Source organism: Palaemon carinicauda, chromosome 41 (assembly GCF_036898095.1).
Source record: "Palaemon carinicauda isolate YSFRI2023 chromosome 41, ASM3689809v2, whole genome shotgun sequence".
Lineage (NCBI taxonomy): Eukaryota > Metazoa > Arthropoda > Malacostraca > Decapoda > Palaemonidae > Palaemon > Palaemon carinicauda.
Window position 1 is genome coordinate 47,963,770 of NC_090765.1, and position 23,965 is coordinate 47,987,734.

General features: G+C 42.7%; 1 protein-coding gene across 1 annotated transcript in view; it reads left to right on the forward strand.

Moving 5' to 3' along the window:
- Rep (Rab escort protein) overlaps positions 1-23,965 on the forward strand; it is a 78,352-nt gene that overhangs the window by 16,325 nt on the left and 38,062 nt on the right. The window contains exons 3-8 of the mRNA XM_068364620.1: positions 5,557-5,663; positions 5,946-6,036; positions 6,704-7,040; positions 9,344-9,399; positions 9,897-10,093; positions 10,590-10,812. Coding sequence (XP_068220721.1) covers positions 5,557-5,663; positions 5,946-6,036; positions 6,704-7,040; positions 9,344-9,399; positions 9,897-10,093; positions 10,590-10,812 — 1,011 coding nt within the window. The remainder of the gene's footprint in view (positions 1-5,556; positions 5,664-5,945; positions 6,037-6,703; positions 7,041-9,343; positions 9,400-9,896; positions 10,094-10,589; positions 10,813-23,965) is intronic.

The window sequence follows — 23,965 nt, forward strand, 5'->3', positions numbered from 1 at the left end:
CTGCTCCTCTTGTTTTTACAAGGCCATTGCAAAATGTAGCAAGCTTTCTACATTTTTTGAGGATTCAGAGCCTCCCTTTATTTTGACGACTGGCTAATCAGGGCGTTCGTCATTATATCGCTGTCTGGAGAGCCTCTAATGAACATTAGACCTAACCAAGGAGCTAGGTCTCATAGGGAACGTAGAGAAGTCGTAACTTACAGTATCCCATCCCAGACTATTCTTTTTGTGGGAATGGAGATACTGTACAGTGTCTGATTTTTCGACCCTTTTCGTCTCCCGCAAGAATGGAACAAGCTCTGTTAAAAGTCCTTCACTTGCAAGAGAAAAACAGTTGCTCTGTAAGAGTTTGAACTAGCCTCGTGGGAACTCTTTCATCGCTGGAGTAGTTCACTCTCTGGGGAGACTCAACCTATGCCCTTTCCTATTTCACCTAAACATTGGAACAAGGAGAGGGGCTTAGTGAGTATCTCTTTCCCAATCTCCAACTCAGTATAGACATGTCTGACTTGGTGGGACAGCAACATCAGACTTCGAGAAGGTCTTTCTCTTGCGATCAAGAACCCAAACCATGTGTTGTTTTCAGATGCAGCGGATTTGGGTTAGGGAGCTCCACTGGACAGTCTGGAAGGCTCGGTTCTTTGATCCACGGATCAGAAGGAACTCCTTTTAAGGCAAGTAACATCTCTCCTTTGGCGAGATTTGTGCAGAAATGAATGTCTTGGCGGACGGCCTCAGCAGAAGAGGACAAGTCTTCTCCATGGAGTGGACGTTGCTTAAGACTGTGTGCGAGAAGCTATGGATGACATGGGGTCTACCCACCATAGATCTTTTTGCTACTCTCTCTGACAAAGAGGCTCTCGACTTACTGCTTTCCAGTTCCAGATCCAGAGGCAGCTCACATAGACGCTTTCCTGCTGGACTGGTCTCACCTGGACGTTTATGCCTTTCCACCTTTCAAGATCCTAGACAAGGTGCTGCAGAAGTTCACCTCTCACGAAGGGACCAGGTTGACATTGGTTGCTCCACTCTGGTCCGCGAGAGAGTGAGTAACAGAGGTACTTCAATGGCTGGTAGACGTTCCAAGGAGTCTACCTTTAAGGATGGATCTCTTACGGCAGCCACGTAAGGAGTCTTCATCAAAGCCTCCCCGCGCTTCGTCTGACTGCCTTCAGACTATCGAAAGACTCTCAAGAGCAAGAGGATTTTCGAAGGAGGCAGCCAGAACGATTGCGAGAGCTAGGAGAGCATCTACCATCAAGGTCTATCAGTCGAAGTGGGAAGTCTTTAGAGACTGGTGCAAGTCATCATCCATTTCCTCTTCCAGTACCTCTGTAGCCCAAATTGCAGACTTTCTCCTACATCTGAGAAATGTTCGCTCCCTCTCAGCGCCCACTATTAAGGGCTACAGGAGCATGTTGGCGTCTGTGTTCAGACATAGAGGCTTAGATCTGTCCAATAATCAAGATCTCCAAGATCTCCTTAAGTCCTTCGAGACCTCTAAGGAGCGTCGTATGGCAACTCCTGGATGGAACTTAGACGTGGTCCTAAGGTTCCTAATGTCCGACAGGTTTGAGCCATTACATTCAGCCCCCCTGAAGGATCTCACCCTCAAGACGCTTTTCTTAGTGTGCTTGGCTTCGGCTAAAAGGGTCAGTGAGATCCATGCCTTCAGTAGGAACATCGGCTTTTCTACAGATAAAGCCACATGTTCACTTCAGCTTGGTTTTCTTGGCCAAAAATGAACTGCCTTCTCGTCCTTGGCCTAAGTCATTTGATATACCTTGCCTGTCAGAGATCGTAGGCAACGAGCTTGAAAGAGTGCTGTGTCCAGTTAGAGCTCTGAAGTTTTATTTAGCTCGGACTAAATCCTTACGAGGTGGATCTAAGGCTTTGTGGTGCTCAGTTAAGAAGCCTTCATTGCCTATGTCAAAGAATGCTTTGTCATATTTTATTAGATTTTTAATCCGAGAGGCTCATTCTCACTTGAGTGAAAAAGAGCGTTGCTTGCTTAAGGTTAAGACGCACGAAGTAAGAGCTATAGCAACTTCTGTGGCCTTTAAGCAAAACAGTTCTCTGCGAAGTATTATGGACGCGACCGTTTGGAGAAGCAAGTAAGTGTTCGCGTCATTTTACTTAAAAGATGTCCAGACTCTTTATGAGGACTGCTACACACTGGGTCCATTCGTTACAGCGAGTGCAGTAGTGGGTAAGGGTTCTACCACTACATTCCCTTAATTCCAATATCCTTTTAATCTTCTCTTGAAATGTTTTTTAATTGGGTTGTACGGAAGGCTAAGAAGCCTTTCGCATCCTTTTTGATTTGGCGGGTGGTCAAATGTCATTTCTTGAGAGCGCCCAGATTAAGGGTTTTGATGAGGTCCTGTTGTATGGGTTGTCGCCCTAGATACTTCAGCTCCTGGGAGTCTTTCAGCATCCTAAGAGGATGGCTGGGCTTCGTGAGGAAAGCGGACTAACAAAGCAGAGTAATCGTTAGAGTCAGCTTCCTTACCAGGTGTTCCTATATTTATTTGGGTTTGGTTATGATATAACTGTCAAAAACTCTAAGCATATACGCCGTAAACTGTATTAATACTGGTCTCTACCCACCACCATGGGTGTGAATCAGCTATTATATATTCACCGGCTAAGTTTAATATTTAAAAATGATATTTTGATTATAAAATAAATTTTTGAATATACTTACCCGGTGAATATATAAATTAAAGGCCCCCCCTTCCTCCCCGATAGAGACCCAGCGGGATGAGAAGAACTGGAGCTGTTTACATGTATATGCGGTATCTGGCCGATAGCCGGCGCTGGTGGGCACACCCGCTACCTTCATGGCGATCGCTCGCGAGTTTTTGAATTCTGTCGAGCCGTCGGAGTCGTCAGCTATTATATATTCACCGGGTAAGTATATTCAAAAATTTATTTTATAATCAAAATATTATTTTTATTCATGGATAGGTTTAAAGACTGATTTAGGGAAGGGGAAGCACCACTCTTGCACTTCTGGCATTAGGGCAGTAATCAAATTAGGAAACACCAATGTCTCTTGGACAAACGGAGCACAAAGCAGCTCTTTTCTCCTGGACATTTGTCTGGTAAAAACATCTCAATCTGTTACAGGGCAAAGAGTTGACTATTTTTTTTTACACTGTAAGTATATGTGGTACAACTACCATTGCATTCTTGAATTCAGTACTGTTCAATATGTGCTTTCCATTGGCTATATTCCAAGCAGAAGTAATGTGTGGAGCGACCAACGTTTAGAAGGATGCAGGGAGATTTTATTGGGTCGTGTGTGCATTCCCAGAGAACAATCGGGATCACGATTTTTGGTAATTGGGGATAGTCCTCCATCCTGCATCTCCCCCTGACTGGGGAAAACTTTTGGTGTTCCATTCATCTAGACTGGAGTTGGAGGCAACATTCATGCGTGCTGTCCAACATCTCGGGAATGGCCATTTCATATTTAGATTGTCACCAGGCTGCCTCTTAGAGGAACATTTGACAAGCTCGAATCCCTTTTTACCTTAGCATGAATCTCAATGCCCCAAAATTGCATTAGGTAGAAAGTATCTATACCTTTTTACTGTTGTAATATGTTCTCTGAGAGATCTGCACCTCTACCTGACCAATTAGACCTGCCATACAGCCGGATTTCTATGGAACAGTAAAGTCTCGACGGTTTCCCAGGAAGAGATTGTCAGATGTCTCATCGAAGAAGGAAACTGTGTATAGAGTGTGCGAATTGGATGTCTTGAGATTCATCATGTATTTACCACTGGCGTAGTTCAAGCCTAGAGTTCTTCTGCAATCTTTGACAAGTATCTGTTTAGTGTGGGTACTCACTGTTGCTCTCCCTTTAAGGGTATGACAGTTCAGAGCCAGCCAGGACAAAGCTGTCATCAGATATGGTCTAGTTACGGACTGAAGCTTCCTACTTGGAACCAGCGATAGAAGTTTATCTCTGGCCATGGAATCTTGTCTTTAATATTTGAGGGAGCATCAACGGTAGAGTAATCCCCACGAGAAGATAACTGAGATGGGATTCTTTTCTTCAAAAGAGTGACTGCCACCCAGGTACCAAAGTCTTATGTTCCCTTAGAAGGGCTCCGAACAGATGTTAGTTGGATTGTGGACAAGAGTTCACCCTCAGAACAGTCTCCTCCTTGCATAGTTAGGGGTGGAAGGAACCTACAGGCAGTATAGTCACTCGTGTTACATTCCCGATTTAAGACAGTTCCTGTCCTCCTTCATACATTGTATCTCGGGCGAGAAACCAGAATCAGGGTTTATCCTTTTTCCCAACCACGAGGCGGGAAGAAGCAACTAATGGTCTAACTTGGTTACTCTAATTTTGTGAGACCATACCCATAATACTTTTCGTCAGAACTAGAAAATTAAGGGAGAAGAACAGGGACATTTTTCTTTAAGGGTGAGGGAGGTAATTGACCGGACCCCTTAGCTGCCCTCCCCTTCTTCCTCAGGAAAAACCAAGTCTAAGTGCACCAAGTTGAAGGTGTAGGCACTTTTTCAGCCTGCTTTAGAATTTTTCTGTGGTGCAGATATATAGAGCACAATTGAGGAGACTTCAGACGACATTTACAGCCCATTACTTGTGGGGTGTATACCTTTTGTCTCTAATCTTTTAGGGCCTGTTGTAGCTGCCAAGAGTTACGTGTGAGTCTGGGATGAAAGGAGAGGTTGACTAGCCTTTTCTTTTCCTCTTCAGTCTTCCCCTCTCGTGGGGTATAGCTTCAAGATGCTTGCCAACTGTAGTCAGGTACAGAAGAGTCTTTTTTTCCCACACTCCTTATGAGAGGGAGTGTGTAGTAGCTAGACACACATGATTCAAGCAGATACATCACTCATATATGCCAGGTCTACGACACAGAGATTAGGCTCAGACCAATACTTGTAGCAGGGCCATGGACCCATTGGTATGACAATGGTTTATGATATGTAGGCTTCCTACACATCATAAACCAATTTTTCAAGTAATTTCTGTTTTTCATATGTATACAAACCTGAGTCCTTTACTTGTACTTTCCCACCAACACCAACCTCCGAGAAAGTCCTAGCTGTTATCTAAGTGAGTTGCTGGCAGGTAACTTACCTGTCAGTTGTTAACACTTCGTTATAAGTTTGAATTGTAGTATTGCCAGCTTTGTTGCTATTGTTCTCCTATGTAAAGGACTCAGGTTTGTATACTGTACTAAGGAAAAGTACAAATTACTTTAGATTTTGTCATTATTCTTTTTTTACATACAATATTGTCTAGCTTTTCATTTTGTTATATAGATTTCTTGGTTCTTCTGGCCTCACATGGGCTGTGTGCAAATTTGATTGTCTAGCTAGCTATTTGTGTTTCATATGTTAACTATGTGTAGTAGCTATGTAATTCATCAATGATGCATTGGTGAAACCAGTCTTAGGTAAAGGAAGCACAGTCAAAGAAATTACTGTAAAGCATTTAACAAGAAGAAGTTTTAGTCATTAGAGGCATGCAAAAATTGTTGATAAATATGAGTTGTCTTAAACTTTCAGAAATGATTATTATGGAGGTCAGTGGGCATCCTTTACCCTGCAAGGAATGGAACAATGGGTTGACGGCATTACAACCTTGAAAGAAGATGAAAAAAGCATTGAAGCTGGTGAGTTAGGTTTTATTGTGTTATTTTGCACCATTTGTAATTCGGGCTGTTGGGAGTGTGTCCTAGTAATCAAACAAAGTTGCACCCTTTGGCTGTATTAGCATTTATTGTATACATTATACTGATATTATATAATTATATGCTAATGACTGTAATTGATGTAGTAAGGGATATTACAATGGGTGTTGTTCAAATACTGTACTGTAAATCATCTTTATTGGTTTAAATAATTTTTTTCCCAATAGATAAAAGAAATATGAAAAGACTTTTATTTTTTTCCAGAAAAAGGTGCTTTAGGAGATGGCGAGACGGTGCTTCCAACCTGTAATCCTGGAAGAACCTATTCTTATGTCAAACAGAAGTGGTTTATAGAGTAAGATATTTTCTAAACTTCTATTAGTGTGATCATGGAATGGAAATAGGTTACTGTAATCATTGAGAGTCACTTTTATTAGAGAATGAGTTTATTTAGCAAAGTCAAATAAGGAACACTGGTTTTCTGGATAGTTATTCTGCTGTAAGAGGCTTTTCCTACTCAGTACATTACTGACATTTTATGCACTGCCAAGCTAATGGCCTGATATATTGTGTGCCAGACTTATTATCTATGCTTATTACATCTTCCCTCTCCATAATATGCAATTCGAATAGAAAGGCTGTATTTTTAATAGTATCAATGTTTAGAAAAATCATAAGACATTATATTTCTGTTTTGACAAGGAGAGGTAGGAACTATATCTTGTGTTTTTATTGTTATAACTTGATTAACCTATTGCAAGTTTTTTTTTTTTCTAGTTTTGTTATTGTTTTCCTTTTATGGGAAATATTTTTATTGGATAAAGCAGTTAGATTGGCTTGCCGTAACAATAACATACTGTACTAAGATAGAATATACAAAAGCAGAGGCTCTTTGTGCTGTTAAGCCATACCTGTTAAGAGCAGTTTATTCCCCATTTGGGGTTGGTTTGGAAAAGGAAAGCCTTTCATTTGTTAGAAATTAAGCTTTTGCTTTTTTGTGATGATGTTCAATATCTTTTCAGAAAGTTCATCCAGCCAGAAGTATCATCTGTGGAAACATCACCTGAAGTCCCTTGTTCTGGGGAAGAGGAAAAGAAGGTAGAGCCAATAGATGAAAAAGTGGAAGAGTCAGTGGGGAGCGATGTAGGAAAGTCAAACAAAGAGAATGTGGATGAATCGGAGGTGAATGGCGAAGCAGCAAATCAAGAAGTTATGGAAGTAGAGACGTCTGCAGAGGGATTAGATAATGAGAAGAAAGACGTTCCTACCCTACCCATTGAGGTGAAAGAAAAACAGCCTTGGACTCAAGAAAGTATGATGAAATTATCTCGCAAATTCAACTTGGATTTAGCACCAAAAGTAAGATTTTGTTTATAGATTTTAGCATGATACAGTATACTGTAGCATTTATTAAAATTTACTTTCTAGTATACTGTATAGTATTTTGGTATCTCCTAAAAGGGGTTTGGTCATATTTGTCTTAGTTCCAGAGTTTGTGGCAAAAACCCCTTAGTTCAGGACCCTAGATTTTTTAGTTATTCTCGATCCGTTCCCTCTGAGATTTTGTTGATGATGATCAAAATAAGATGCATTTGTGTTCCGTAGGTTGCTGCCGTGTTAACTAATGGGAAAAACTTTTCATGGGTACTGGTAGGAATAAAGTGTCCAAGAACATAGTTTATTTGTTACTTTGTGAGATTAAGAGATGAAGAGCCTACATTTAATAAAGAATGTTGTGATATTAAGAACATATATCAATTAGTCAGTTGATAGTGAAGTTTTGGGACATAGTTTCAAGGAGAAAACCATGGATATCAAATGATAATAGGGATACTATAAAAAGAGACAAAGACAAAATTGATTGTTGAAAGTTTTAGAGAAAGTAATGAAAATTACAAGGTAGAGCATGCTAATTATTCCAGTATTGATAGTGAAGTCTAAAGAAAAGCATGGTATGACTGGGGAGAATATTTAGAGAGGAAAGCATGTGAGGCTAACAAAGCTATGAATTTAGGGAGTGACTATGGTGTAATAAATTGCTCATAGAATTAGTAATGAAATTTCTACTGGGGCAAAGAAGAAGAGGCATATACGCATCAATAAGAGAGATGGATCTGTTGTAACAACAAAAGATGAAAAATGGCAATGTTGGATGGAACACTTTAGTGTGGTCATGAATAGAACTTATGAAGGGAGTAATTTGATTGATATATCTGAAGCTGAGGAAGACTTTGATGTGCCCCTGAATGAATTCAGTCTATTTGTAATCAAAGCTATCATAAAAAGCTAAAGAGATGGAATGCCCCTGGATACTGTGGAATAATTGCTGAGATGATATAGACTGAAAATGAAGTGACTCCGAATACTTACAAGGTTTTTTTGTAGAATGTGGTGTGAAGAGGCAAATCCTGATGAATGGGAGCTAGGAGTGTTGGTGAAAATGGCAAAAAAGGAGATCTAACTGATTTCAATAATTACACAGGCATCACACTCGGGTCAGTTGTCATGGAAATATATAGTATGCGCATTCTAAAGAGACTGGCGAGAAAGATTGATGAAAAGCGGAGAGATGAACAAGCAGTATTAAGAAAAGGTAGAAGTTGTACTGACCAAATTTTGATAATAAGACATTTTGTATAGCAATGTGTAGAATATAGAAATCCACTTTTGATGGCATTTCTGGACTATGAAAAAGACTTTGATACTGTACACCGGTCAATTTTGTGGAGAGTCTTGCGTTATTATGGAGTTCCTTTTAGATATGTAAATTTGATTGTCTGTTCATGAGCATAGCAAGTGCAAAGATAATGTTAGTGGAGTCTTATCAAACAAATTCCCAGTGAACAGCGGAGTACTCCAAAGGAATGCTTAATTAGTAAATATGATAATATGATAATAATAATAATGATAACAATAACCTCCTCCTCCTACTTCTTTGTCTGCATTTTTTCCCACTTTTATGTGGGGTTGATGTTCACAATCTCCACTGGCCATATTGGTTTTGGCTAATTTTTCATGGCCGGATGCCTTTTCTGCTGCCAACCCTCCCCATTTACCCGGGCTTGGGACCGTCACCAAGTTGAGGCTGGCTTTCCCCCCTTAGTGGCTGGGTTAATAACAATAACCTCCATCCTCTTTAAACAATGAAGATGATGGACTTGAGCCACCCAAACTTATTATTTACAAGGGCACTCCTGTTGTTGTCTTTATGTAATTCTATAAAAAGTAACCGTCAAATTTAGTGCAATATAAAATCTTATTGTAGGGATCCAAAGTTTGGGATCGTTGCTGAATTAGGCATCTAGCTTTGGCCATTTTGTTGTTGGCCACTCAAGTCTTGACCGTTTAGAGAAGTAAATACAATGTTTTTATAATGTTTGTAATGTTAATTTCCTTAGACCTACTTCACAACCTATAGCAGGATTTCCTTTCATTTAATTGTATTATTTTCATTTTACTGCACAAAAAATTTTCTTGTATTTAAAGTTAGGAGGGAAAGCCATATTAAAAAAAAAACCTTACTTTTTACACTGCTAATGAATTTGCTAGCTACAATTTCAGTATTTATTTAACACAGGTTGGTTGCAATACAAAAGTGCTTCACTTATTAGGATAACTTTTAATTTGGTCTGATATAATTTTTTGTTAATTCTTTTCCATAGCTTCTGTTCTCCCGAGGAGCATTGGTCGAACTTCTCATCTCATCAAATGTTGCTAGGTAAGAACATTACAATAAGGAGTTTTGTTGATAAATTTTAAGTATTTTTTTTTAGATGCGGTATTTTAAAAAGTATACATTTTTGCCAATAAGCAAATTCTTTTCCCAAAACAAAAAAAACTGTACAAGTTTTTCTATTTTTCTATTCTCCTTGCCACTTCTAAACTTGTGTGCTATTATTAGCAGCAACATGCTGTTCCATAGTATTCTGTATTAATTGATTTGTAGGTAAAATAAGTAATGCTTGGATGGTAAAGTAATATGAATTATTATTTCAACTTGGTTTCATTATTTTTTTATCGCCATAAATTTTGTTTATTAAGCTAGTCACGAAATTTTATATTGTTTTCTTGAAAATTAAGTAGGGGATATTAGAGTTTTTTATATTAAGTAAGAGTAAGTAAAACTATTTGACAGTACACTATCCCCTTTTTCTTCCTTTAACAGGATAAATTTTACCAAAACAAGCTTCTAGCAATAATAAATTATTTTTGTAGGTATGCTGAATTCAAGTGTATCACTCGTGTTTTAACTTGGCTATCCTCTGATGAAGATAAGGGTGAACTTGTAGTGGTACCATGTTCCCGAAGTGATGTTTTTACAACTGAAAGTCTTTCACTTATTGAAAAAAGACTCTTGATGAAGCTTCTTGAGTTTTGTCATAGTTATGACAAAAATCCCGATCAGATAGAAGGTGAGAATATAGGTGTTTTTGCCTTTTTATACAAATAACATATGGGTTTTATTGAAAGCAGATTCTTTTAGGGGGATTACTGTCTTAATTAAGTGTGTTTTGTATGAAATATAGTAGGCAGTACTAAAGGTACTTTGCACATTTCTTTAGGATCCCACCAGATCTATACTGCATTTTGCTTTTTCTATATTCTTTGTGGTATCTTCACAGCATCCTGCCTAATCTTCTTTACCTTGCCCTTTGATTTTTGCTTCTTTTAAGAAAAGATTATTTGGGCCAGTCTGAGAGTCTAGACATATTGGTCTAGTTTTACTTATATTACAACAATAAAATAGGAAGAAATTAAGGATTTTAATGATCAAAAAAGGATTTTGAAATTTAGATTAAACTGTGATAATGATTTGTTTTGTAGGTGATCTGTAAATCTGTAGATTATATAATATTGAGTGTTCTGCAATGGAGACATGACTCGACTAATATTGTTATCTTATTTCAGAGTTTTCAGAAAAAACATTCACCGAATTTTTGAAGTCTCGAAGGCAGACATCCAACTTAATACACTTCGTTACTGAATCAATTGCTATGGTTGATGGTAATGTGCCTTGCCGGGAGGGTCTTGAGAAAACCAAATTGTTTCTGACTAGTCTTGGCCGATATGGCACAACCCCTTTCTTATTTTCAATGTATGGATGTGGAGAACTCCCACAAGCATTCTGCAGGTAAGATCTAAATGGATTTTTTTTATATAAAAATGCATAAGTTGTCAATTTTTTTGTACAATTTTCATTTGTTTATGTGACAGCATGTGTTCCTCATTTAAATACTTTATAATATAGATGCCTTTCATGGCCTAGTACCAATTTTCCTATTTTTTTAAACAATTGTTTCAACACAACCCTCTCACTCCTTTATAGTTTGAATATTTCTAGATACTGCAGTCTTTTCTCTAATAAGAAATATCAGTAATAGTGCACTTGCTTCTACTGTATCTTTTTTTGTGTGATTACAAAACTGTTTCCTTCATTCCATAATTGCCAGTTTGTTCCCATCTATATACAGTGGAACCTCTACATCCGATCGTATCTACATCCGAATTTTCCAACATCCGAAGTAAAATTCGAGCAAATTTTTGACTCTACACCCGAATTTTATTTCGACACACGAAGTAGCAATTTTTGTCGTACCGGTTGTATCCGAATTTTTCGACACGCGAAGTACAATTCGAACACGTTCCGACTCTACACCCGAATGTTTTTTTCGACACCCGAAGTAAACAATACTCGTACGCGTAGTCGGTGCTCATAGCGCCTGAAGTGTTTTTATTTCCGCCGATAGAAGGCAGCACATCGACCTCGGAGGGAGGCTCAATTAGCGCGGCTTGGGTCAGTCCTCTGTTCTCGTCGGCTTCGTGCGGTTGTGCTCTTTGCGTTGTGATATTAACTGTGAATTAATCGTGATTTTTTACGTGCATCCATTAACGATAATTTACTTAAATCATGGGTCCAAAAAGGCTTAGTTTTGCCAGTGGTAGTGGTAGTGGTGAGAAAAGGAAGAAGGAAATGCTTTCTATAGAAATTAAGCAGGAAATTATTGAAAAACATGAGCGTGGCATCCGCGTGAGTGAACTTGCTAAACAGTATGGCCGTAATATGTCGACGATCTCGACAATCCTTAAACAGAAGGAAGCTATTAAAGCAGTGAAACCTTCTAAGGGGATCACTATAATTTCCAAACGCCGTACCCCTATCATAGAAGAGATGGAACGACTTCTACTAGTGTGGATTAAGGATAGAGAGATCGTTGGCGACACCATCACCGAAACCGTTATCTGCGAGAAGGCGCACGCCATCTTTACGGACTTGAAGGAGGAGAGCTCTGTGGGTGATGCTGGGGAGAGTTCAACCGAGCCTTCCTCAGATGATTTCAAGGCATCTCGTGGCTGGTTCGAGAAATTTAAGAAACGGTCCGGGATTCATTCAGTTGTTCGCCACGGAGAGGCTGCTAGTGCGGACACAAAGGCTGCAACTGACTTTGTTAAGAAATTCGAAAATATCGTAAAGGAAGAAGGCTACATAGAGCAGCAGGTGTTCAATTGTGATGAAACCGGGCTGTTTTGGAAGAAGATGCCGAGTCGAACCTACATCACTGCTGAAGAGAAGAAATTGCCTGGGCATAAGCCAATGAAGGATCGGTTGACTCTTGCTCTATGTGCCAACGCTAGCGGGGACTTTAAAGTCAAGCCCTTGCTTGTTTACCATTCGGAGAACCCTAGGGCCTTTAAAGCACACAACGTCGATAAGGATCAGCTTCATGTTTTCTGGCGATCCAACTCGAAGGCCTGGGTCACTAGGCAATTCTTTGTGCAATGGGTAAACCAAGTTTTCGGTCCTTCTGTGAAGAAGTATCTTCATGAGCAGAAATTGCCTTTAAAGTGCCTGCTATGCCTTGACAATGCACCCGCTCACCCCCCCGGACTTGAAGATGATATCTTCGATGAATTCAAGTTCATAAAGGTGCTGTATCTTCCACCAAATACCACCTCTATCCTCCAGCCCATGGACCAGCAAGTCATCTCTAATTTTAAGAAGCTGTACACCAAGCACTTATTCAAGCAGTGCTTTAATGTCACGCAAAGCACCAACTTAACTTTGCGTGAATTTTGGAGGGGCCACTTCAATATCGTGCACTGCTTAAAGATCATTGATCAGGCTTGGGTGGGATTAACTCGACGGACCCTCAATTCTGCATGGAAGAAGCTGTGGCCTGATGTAGTTTCTCCCCGAGATTTCGAGGGTTTTGACCCCGAACCTGATCCCGTGGTCGGTGCAGCGGAAGCCGTAGAGGAAATCGTCTCCCTTGGCAAGTCCATGGGTCTGGAGGTCGACGCAGATGACGTTACGGAACTCGTCGCCGAACATCACGACGAACTGACGACGGATGAGCTCAAGGAACTCCATGCTATGTCGGAGCACATGAGTGATGACGAGGAAGAGAGCGAGGAGGTAGAACATGTGTTAGGTTCAGCGCAAATAAAAGAGGTGTTAGGAAAATATCAAGACGTGGTCGACTTCATCGACAAATACCATCCAAAGAAATTGCAGGTTTGTCGTGTAGTTTCTCAATTCGATGATGTTTGCCTAATGCACTTTCGAAACATTCTGAAAAGCCGTACGAAGCAATTATCTATCGATGCTTTCTTTAAAAAAACTGCGAAGCGAACTCGCGATGAAGAGGATGTAAGTGAACCGAAGAAAACGGCAAAGAGTGAAGAGGAAGAAAGTGAAACACAGAAAACGGAAAAGAGTGAAGCAAAAGAAATTCAGTCAATTTTAAATGTAAGTGATAGTGATTAAAATTACGTAATCATCAAAAAGAAAAAAAGAAAATGTAAAAAAAAATATAAAATATAAAAATAAAAAAAAAATAAGCTAAGTTATGTTAAAGTTCACTTAGTGTAAGTTAGAATAAGTTACGGTAGTGTTACGTTTATCGTAGTTAACCTCTCTACCTCCTCGCCGTCCGTCCGTCTCCTCTCTCCTCTCTGCGTAGCGAAGACGAACAACACCTGCGCTGGAGTTTCTAAGGTAAAGTGACGCTAAAAACCCGTTTCTTATTTATCATTTTTTGCTAATTCTTCTTATTTACATGTCTATTCTTCTTATTTACATGTCTATTATCTAATTTAGTGTTCATTATTCTCATGGGAAAGTTATGTGTAGTAGTTTATTAAGAAGTTATCATAGGTTTTTGGGCTCAACCACGGATTAATCCTATTTCAATGTATTCTTATGGGAAAATTCGTTTCGACATCCGATCAATTTCTACATCCGAAGTTGGTTCTGGAACGGATTAAATTCGTATGTAGAGGTTCCACTGTACTGTATAAACCTTTCCTTCTTTAAAATAGGGAATGTCTTCTCAGCAGAGCCGAAATGGCCGTTGAATTTGTTAACTAAGTAGTTAATGACAGGTAGTGCACACATGTGAATAGTCCCGTCCATCCTCCTGTCAAAGACTTCACTTTTGTCTTCGGCCTCAACAAGTTGGGATTTACTGTTGTGTCCTATCCAAGGCTGTTTAGATTTCTTTTTTTATACCCTTTAGTTGAATGGTGATACAGTTGTACCTTGATTTACGAGTTTAATTTGTTCTTGGGACGAGCTTGTGCATCAAATCAATTTTCCCTTTTTCAATATTAAACTTACCCGATAATCATGTAGCTGTCAACTCCGTTGCCCGACAGAATTCTACGGGAGGGATACGCCAGCTATCACTATACTAGAAGGGGGTGTACTCACCAGCGCCACCTGTGGCCAGGTACTGCAGTACTTCTTGTTGACACCACCTCACTTTTTCCTCTGTCGTGCTTCCGGCAAGACATTCTGGGATACGCTTATGATTTTGGAGTTCTGTTCACGGTTTTTGGTGAAGTATTTCTCTAAGATTTCAGCTGTCGCTATACTGGAAACTTTTCTAATTAGCTTAGATAGCTTTTATTTAGTTTTGATTAATGGTTAACGATCTTTTTGCTTGATTTGGAATCCCCCTTGACTAACTCTTTGATTCAAGATGTCTGACCTTTCACAAGCCCCACCCCATAGACGATGTAGGTCTTGTAATAGGCGTATTCCGAAGGCCTCGGTAGATCCTCACACCGCTTGTTCTGACTGTAGGGAAAGGCCCTGTCAGTTGGAAGATCGATGTGAGGAATGCGCCGGACTTTCGGAACTTGAATTTGTTCGATTCCTGAAATATTCAACCAAGTTAGAGAGAGAGAGAGTTAGGAGGAGTTCTTCTCGCTCTTCACTTTTTTCCTCACCTCATGATCCTCAACCTTTTCCTCCCCCTGTAGTGGCTACCCCTGAACCTACTATTTGTACTCAACCTGATATGTCCGATGTTTTGCGTGCCATTCAGGCTTTAGGTGACAAAGTGGAATCGGTGGTTAGTGACCATAAGTCTCTTGTGGCAGAAGTCAAAGAACTTAAGGTCAAAAGTGCAGTGGGAGGTGATAGTGCCAGTGCTGTGACAAGTGCTAGTGTCAGTGCGGTGCCAAGTGCTAGTGTCAGTGTCAGTGTGGTGCGTGAGGGTACTTTTGTGCGTGCCAGTCGTCCTCCCAGTCCGGGACCTCTTGCAAGCTCCCAAGCCCAGGGGAGAAGCAATGTCGAAGGGCAAAAGGGTTCGGCAGGCCTTGATCGGCGCACAGAAGTATCCTCGGTGGTTGCGGGCGTGTCTTACAGAGACCGTCACTCCCACCCGCAGACGATTGAGCCCGTCTTTTACTCGTCTGCTGAAGAAATGTCAGGGAGAAAACGCTGGACTCAGGTCTCAAGACCTCTCAAACGCAAAGTCCAGACCTCAAAAGCTCTACAACCTGGTTGCAGTCATTGGATTAGCTCTGACTCTCCGCAGTCATCAGGTGACTGCACACCTCCTAAGAGGGGTAAGGTGATGCCGCAACAGACCTCATCTTCTGTTAAGGCTTTGCCTCAGCAGACCTTAGCGTCTGTCGACCCCAAGTTGACTTTACTGCAGTCCATGCAGTCACAGCTTGCGGTCTTAATGCGTGAGTGTCAGGCTGAGAAGGTTACACCTCTTCCTGCGATCGCTCCGCCTAACCGCAGTCCAGTCTGCCAGGCGTACGAAGTTGAGGCTCCTCAGGATACCTTACCGCGTACTGAGTTGCCAGTTTCCAGCGGTGTGCAGCAACCTCCGCCTTCCTTAAGGCAACCTCAGCAATGGGAGCAGGAAGCTTATGCCTTACTTCCTCCGCTTCCGCTTGCGGTTCCACCAGCGAGGCAACAATCTCTTGAGGTACGACAACCTCTTCCATCCATGAGGCAGCCACCTCAGCACTCGCTGCAGCGACCTCAACCCTCCTCAAGGCGAGAACCTCAACACCTTAGGCTAGCACCTCAGGAACCTCAACTCGCGAGACAAGAACTGCGTTCTGCGCAGCCGCTACCTCAACTCTCGCAGCTCACACCTCAGGAACCTCAACTCGTTCCTCAGGAACCTGCTACTGCGCATCCGCAACCCTTACAGCAAGCGCAACTCTTGAGACAAGACACTCATGCCAGGAGTCAGCCACCTCAACCCATGCGCCTACCTTCCTCTACTCTTCTTGACCAGTCTTTGCAGCCTGAACCTCAGGTTTTAACTCAGCAACAGAGACTTGAGGATGAAACCACAAGCGTTTTTGCACCCGCTTGTTCTGATTCTGCTGTTCAGCATACCACTGTTACATTACCTCTCACTTCGCTACACTCTGGTGATGAGGTTTCTGAGGAGGAAGCTGCGCACCTGGATCCCTCATCAGACGTGGAAGAAATCAAGTCTTCTCCTCTACCCATTGACTTTCGTAAGGTCCTGGCTCTTTTCAGAGAGGTATACCCGGACCATTTTGTTTCTGCTACCCCCCGCTCTCCTCCATCTGAGTTTTCGCTGGGCATGCAGCCTGTTAAGTCAACGTATACTAAGCTCGTCTTTGCTAGGTCCTCTAAGAGAGCTTTAAGAATATTAGGGGAGTGGTTGCTGTCTAAACAGCAACTAGGGAAGACTTCCTTTATGTTCCCTCCCACTAAGCTCACTTCTAAAGCGGGCGTATGGTATGCCACAGGAGAGGAACCAGGCTTGGGAGTCCCTGCCTCTGCCCAGGCTGACTTCTCAAGTTTGGTCGACTCTCCTCGTAGAACAGCAATGAGGCGCTCTAATATTTGCTGGACCTTCTCCGATTTAGACCACTTCCTAAAGGGTGTATTTCGTGCCTTTGAGATGTTCAATTTTCTAGACTGGTGCCTGGGGGCCCTTAGCAAGAAGACCTCCCCTGCGGACAAGGACTCGGCCATGCTTTTAATGTCCTGCATGGATAAAGCAATTAGGGATGGTTCTGGTGAGCTTGCTTCAATGTTTGTGTCAGGAGTTCTTAAGAAAAGGGAGCAACTTTGCACCTTTCTTTCTTCCAGCATCACACCTTGTCAAAGGTCTCAACTCCTTTTCGCTCCGCTTTCTAAGTTCTTGTTTCCCGAAGAGCTTATCAAGGACTTGTCTGCGGCCCTGATTCAGAAGGACACTCATGATCTTGTGGCCTCTTCAGCTCGTAAGACTAAGGTTGCTCCCTCAGTTCCCAGGACTTACCGCACCCCAGTGGCTGATACTCCTGCCACAAGGTTTATTCCGCCCTTTCGTGGTAGAGCCCCCAGCCGAGGAAGCTCCCGTCCAGACTCTTCCAGGAGCAAGTCTAGGAAAGGTCCCAAGACTTCAAAAGGCAAACACTGACTCTCCTCCTCTCCAGACAGCAGTAGGAGCCAGACTCAAGATCTTCTGGCAAGCTTGGGAAAAGAGAGGTGCAGACGCCCAGTCTGTCAGGTGGCTGAGGGAGGGTTACAGGATACCATTCTGCCGCAAACCCCCTCTGACCACTTCTCCCATCAACCTCTCTCCCAACTACAAGGAAAAGGACAAGAGGCTGGCGTTGCACCAGGAGGTGTCGCTCCTGTTACAGAAGAAGGCAGTGGTTATAGTCCGGGACCATCAATCCCCGGGCTTCTACAACCGTCTCTTTCTGGTGGCCAAGAAGACAGGAGGTTGGAGACCGGTGCTGGACGTCAGCGCGCTCAATGCTTATGTCACCAAGCAGACGTTCACTATGGAGACGACGAAGTCGGTCCTAGCAGCGGTCAGGCAGGAGGACTGGATGGTCTCGTTGGATCTGAAAGACGCTTACTTTCACGTTCCTATTCATCCAGACTCCCAACCTTTCCTGAGATTCGTTTTTGGAAAGGTTGTGTACCAATTCCAAGCCCTGTGTTTTGGCCTAAGCACAGCTCCTATGGTGTTTACGCATCTGATGAGGAATATTGCAAAATTCCTCCACTTATCGGACATCAGAGCCTCCCTTTATTTAGACGACTGGCTGTTGAGAGCCTCCACGAGTCGTCGCTGTCTGGAGAGTCTCAACTGGACTTTGGACTTGATCAAGGAACTGGGTCTGTTAGTCAACTTAGAAAAGTCCCAGCTCATTCCCTCCCAATCCATTGTTTACCTGGGAATGGAGATTCGGAGTCAGGATTTTCGGGCTTTTCCATCGGCCCCAAGGATAAGCCAAGCCCTAGATTGCATCATGAGCATGCTGAAGAGGAGCAGTTGCTCGGTGAGACAGTGGATGAGTCTCACAGGGACCCTGTCATCGTTAGCCCTGTTCGTCGAGTTGGGGAGACTCCACCTCCGCCCTCTCCAATTCCATCTAGCAGCTCATTGGGACAAGGATTTGACGCTCGAAGCAGTCTCTATCCCGGTCACCAAAGAGATGAAGACCACTCTCTTGTGGTGGAAGACCAATCTCCTTCTCAAGGAGGGCCTATCGTTAGCGATTCAGACCCCCAATCTTCATCTCTTCTCGGATGCATCAGACTCGGGCTGGGGCGCGACCTTGAACGGACAGGAATGCTCGGGAACGTGGAACAGGGAACAGGAAACGCTCCACATCAACTGCAAGGAGCTACTGGCAGTTCATATGGCCCTAATGAACTTCAAGTCCCTCCTGCTAGGCAAGGTGGTGGAGGTGAACTCCGACAACACCACAGCCTTGGCTTACATCTCCAAGCAGGGAGGGACCCATTCGAGGAGCCTGTACGAGATAGCAAGGGACCTCCTCATTTGGTCAAGAAGTCTAAACCTCACTCTAGTAACGAGGTTCATTCAGGGCAACATGAACGTTTCAGCAGATCGCCTAAGCAGAAAAGATCAAATCATCCCCACGGAATGGACCCTTCACAAGAGCGTGTGCAACAGACTTTGGACCTTGTGGGGTCAGCCTACGATAGATCTGTTTGCCACCTCCATGACCAAGAGGCTTCCTTTGTACTGTTCCCCAGTTCCAGACCCAGCAGCAGTTCATGTGGATGCTTTTCTGCTGAATTGGTCCCATCTCGACCTTTACGCATTCCCACCGTTCAAGATCATCAACAGAGTCATTCAGAAGTTCGTCTCGCACGAAGGGACACGGCTGACGCTGGTTGCTCCCCTTTGGCCTGCAAGAGAATGGTTCACAGAGGTACTACAATGGCTGATCGACGTCCCCAGGACTCTCCCTCTAAGAGTGGACCTTCTACGTCAACCTCACGTAGACAAGGTGCACCCAAACCTCCACGCTCTTCGTCTGACTGCCTTCAGACTGTCGAAAGATTCGCTAGAGCTAGAGGCTTTTCGAAGGAGGCAGCCAGTGCGATTGCCAGAGCAAGGAGGGTATCCACTCGTAGAGTCTACCAATCCAAGTGGGAAGTCTTCCGAAGCTGGTGTAGAGCCAATGCAGTTTCCTCTACCAATACCTCTGTAACCCAAATAGCTGACTTCCTATTACACCTAAGGAATGAGAGATCCCTTTCGGCTCCTACGATTAAAGGGTACAGAAGTATGTTGGCTTCAGTTCTCCGCCACAGAGGTTTGGACCTTTCTTCCAACAAGGACCTTCAAGACATCCTTAAGTCTTTTGAGACTTCTAAAGAACGTCGTTTACCCACTCCAGGCTGGAATCTAGACGTAGTCTTAAGGTTCCTTATGTCGCCTAGGTTCGAACCTCTCCAGTCAGCTTCCTTCAAGGACCTTACCCTCAAGACTCTTTTCCTCGTCTGCCTTGCAACAGCTAAAAGAGTCAGTGAGGTTCATGCCTTCAGCAAGAACATTGGGTTCACATCCGAATCTGCAACATGTTCTTTACAGCTCGGATTTTTAGCTAAGAATGAACTTCCTTCACGTCCTTGGCCTAGATCGTTTGAAATTCCTAGCCTTTCCAACATGGTAGGTAACGAGCTAGAAAGAGTTCTTTGCCCTGTCAGAGCTCTGAAATATTATCTTAATAGGTCAAAACCTATACGAGGACAGTCAGAAGCCTTATGGTGTGCAATCAAGAAACCTTCGATGCCCATGTCCAAAAACGGAGTTTCGTATTATATAAGGCTTCTGATTAGAGAAGCCCATTCTCACATGAAGGAGGAAGACCTTGCTTTGCTGAAGGTAAGGACCCACGAAGTGAGAGCCGTAGCCACTTCGATGGCCTTTAATAAGAACCGTTCTCTGCAGAGCATAATGGATGCAACTTATTGGAGGAGCAAGTCAGTGTTTGCATCATTTTATCTTAAAGATGTCCAGTCTCTTTACGAGAACTGCTACACCCTGGGACCATTCGTAGCAGCGAGTGCAGTAGTAGGTGAGGGCTCAGCCACTACATTCCCTTAATCCCATAACCTTTTTAACCTTTCTCTTGAATGCTTTTATTGTTGTTTTTTATGGGTTGTTACGGTAGGCTAAGAAGCCTTCCGCATCCTTTTGATTTGGCGGGTGGTCAATTCATTCTTGAGAAGCGCCTGGGTTAGAGGTTGTGTAGAGGTCCTTTAGTAGGGGTTGCAGCCCTATATACTTTAGCACCTTAGAGTTGATTCAGCCTCCTAAGAGGAACGCTGCGCTCAGTAAGGAAGACGAACTTAATAAAGGCAGAGTAACGGTTCAAGTCGACTTCCTTACCAGGTACTTATTATTTCATTGTTATTCTGAAATAACTGATTATATGAAATACGGGATACTTAGCTATCCTTTAGTCATGTACACTGGTTTTCACCCACCCCCCTGGGTGTGAATAAGCTACATGATTATCGGGTAAGTTTAATATTGAAAAATGTTATTTTCATTAGTAAAATAAATTTTTGAATATACTTACCCGATAATCATGATTTAATTGACCCACCCTTCCTCCCCATAGAGAACCAGTGGACCGAGGAAAAAGTGAGGTGGTGTCAACAAGAAGTACTGCAGTACCTGGCCACAGGTGGCGCTGGTGAGTACACCCCCTTCTAGTATAGTGATAGCTGGCGTATCCCTCCCGTAGAATTCTGTCGGGCAACGGAGTTGACAGCTACATGATTATCGGGTAAGTATATTCAAAAATTTATTTTACTAATGAAAATAACATATTATCAATACTTGAAATGCACTTAATCCTTTCCAACCCCGAAATGACACCTATTTCTGAATAAAAAATATTGTATAGAACATAATAGAATGAGTATGGAAAGATATTTAAAGGTTTTATGTAATGTACTTGCTTTGGAGATGAGACGACTTGAGCTAACGAAGATGCTGGAGGGGGAAGGTAGAGGAAATTGACAGAGGAGTATCTAAGGCACTTTTTATTTTGCTATCGCCACTTAACGCCACGTATGTAACTGTAGTCGCAAATGCTACTTCACAATTGTTTTTCTCATTTTTTTTATTTCATTTCTTTTATGAACAGATGTTCGTAGCCTAGGAATTATCTTCACACCATTATCTGGCATTATTTCCTTAAGAGTTTCTTGTGTGTTTCAAAATTGTGCAGATCGTAGAAGTTGAGCATCATCCTTTTCTCTGCACTTCACTAGCATTTAACTTCATAGGAAGCATGGTTAAAAGAAGGTTAGAATAAGAAATTCTCACAAAACTTAGGGCATGAAACAGCGAGCACAACTAATCATTGTTTGCTCTACGAGGTGAGCACACAAAGAGAAAGAAAGAGTTTGTTGGAGGCTGGGGCTTGCGCTGGGGCTGCTCTGTCACTGCTCATTACGTCAGGTAGCAGCAGCGTCTCAAACTCATATCTCGAATTATTGCTGACATAACAAAGCAAAAAATAGACCGAGTGACGTCATATCTTAGATCAAGGCTATGTATGTTAATGGAACAAAGCAGGATTGTTAGTGTATATTAGATATTTCTTTGGTTTATGATAAACTGGCAGTAGATGCAGTTACTACTTAGGGGCATAATTGTTTAATAATATCCCATTTTTACCGAGTGTAGATCACTACCTCCCACTCCCAGGAGTTTGCTTTGAGGAGTGAGAAAGCTAAGTCATCTTTGGTGTTATTCTTGGCAAGCCTCCTTTTGGGTTTGCTGTTCCTTAAAGCTTCGCATTTATGTCTTGATTTCTTTTGAAAGAGTGGGCTTTGCCCAGGATACCCCAGTGGTGACACCAGTGATTCCAGTGCTATTGGTATCAATTACCCCAATAGGGATCCCTGTGAGGGAAGGAATAGTGGGGTACTCATTTCCCAATTTGCTTTATACCCACGTTTTGTTAGTCTATTGTGAGGGATTTATTCTCAATGATTAGGTTTCTATGTATGGTTGCGTATGTAGCAGGTTCATACTTGCCAAGACTGGTTTTCACTATTTTTAGCTCTTTGCATGGCTTGCAGTTCTGCAAAGGATATTCCTTATAAGGAAGGCAAAGGATGGTTGATGTCTTGATAAGAGGAATTAAACTCCAATAGCAAGATGTCAAAGACTTATTAAATGCTGTAAGGAGATAGCACACCTCTCATCTCCCCAAAGATGCGCTCTGGTACATACTGTTATTTGTCAATCCTCTTACCATGGTTCTGTGACTGTGGGAAATTTGATGACAATGGGAATTCATTCCTTTCTAATCCTATTGTAGTCTGTGATTTTTCAATATTAATCTTACCCGATGATCATGTAGCTGCAACTCTGTTGCCCGACAGAAAAAACCTAAGGTCGGGATACGCCAGCGATCGCTATACAGGTGGGGGTGTACAACAACAGCGCCATCTGTCGAGTAGGTACTCAGGTACTTCTTGTCAACAAGAACCAATTTTTCCTCTGTCGTGCCACCGGCAAGACCTACTTGGATACGCTGTTGTTTCTGGAGTTGTTTTCATGCTTTTTGGTGATGTATTCGCTCTAGATATTAGCTTTCGCTGTTCAGGAGTTATTATCATTAACTTATCAAGCTTTTTTGATTAGTTTTGGATTAGTTGTTGACGACTTTGATAGATTTTGGATTCCCCCCTTGGCTAATTCAAGAATTCAAGATGTCTGACCATTCTCAAGTCCCTAAGTACAGGCAGTGTAGCGCTAGGGACTGTTCTAGGCGTCTTCCGAAGGCCTCTATAGATCCTCACACCGTTTGTTCCAATTGTAGGGGTAAATCCTGTCAATTGGAAGAACGATGTGAGGAATGCGCTGGGCTTTCGGAATTCGATTTTAATGAATTCCTTAAGAATGCACGTAGGCTAGAGAAGGATAGGATCAGGAGGAGTTCGTCTCGCTCTTTTGATTTTTCCTCTCCCCATGCCCCTCAACCTATTCCTTCCCCTGTAGTGGTGACTCCCGACCCTGCTACTAGTGCTCAACCCTCGATGGCGGACATTATGCGGGCCATTCAGGCTCTTGGTGACAGAGTGGAGTCATTAGCTAATGACCGGAATCAACTTTTGGCCGATGTCAAAGAGTTGAAAGAGAAAAGTGCAGTGGGAAGTGTAGTGAGTGCAAGTGCGGTGAAAAGTGTCAGTGTCAGTGTTACGCATGAGGGTGCATCTGTTCGTGCCAGTCGTCCTCCCAGTCCGGGACCTCTTGCAAGCTCCCAAGCCCAGGGGAGAAGCAATGTCGAAGGACCAAAGGGTTCGACAGGCCTTGATCAGCGTACGGATGTACCCTCAGTGGTTGCGGACGTATCTGTCAGAGATCGTCCCATCCACAAACAGACGAGTGAGCCCATTCATTCCTCGTCTGTGGAAGAAGTTTCTAGGAAGAAACGTTGGACCAAGGTCTCACGACCTCTCAAGCGCAAGGTCCCTTCCGAGCGAGTCCAACGGCCCAGGTGTAGCCACTGGGTCAGTTCGGACTCGCCGCAGTCTTCCGAAGACTGCACACCTCCCAAGAGAGGTAGAGTGGTTCCGCAGCAGGCAATCACTCCGTCTGTTGCCGCACCAACCACGGTAGACCCTAAGTGGTCTATGCTGCAGACTATGCAGTCTCAGCTTGCTTCCTTAATGCAGGAGTATCGTGCTGAGAAGGTTGACACTGCACCTGTTAACC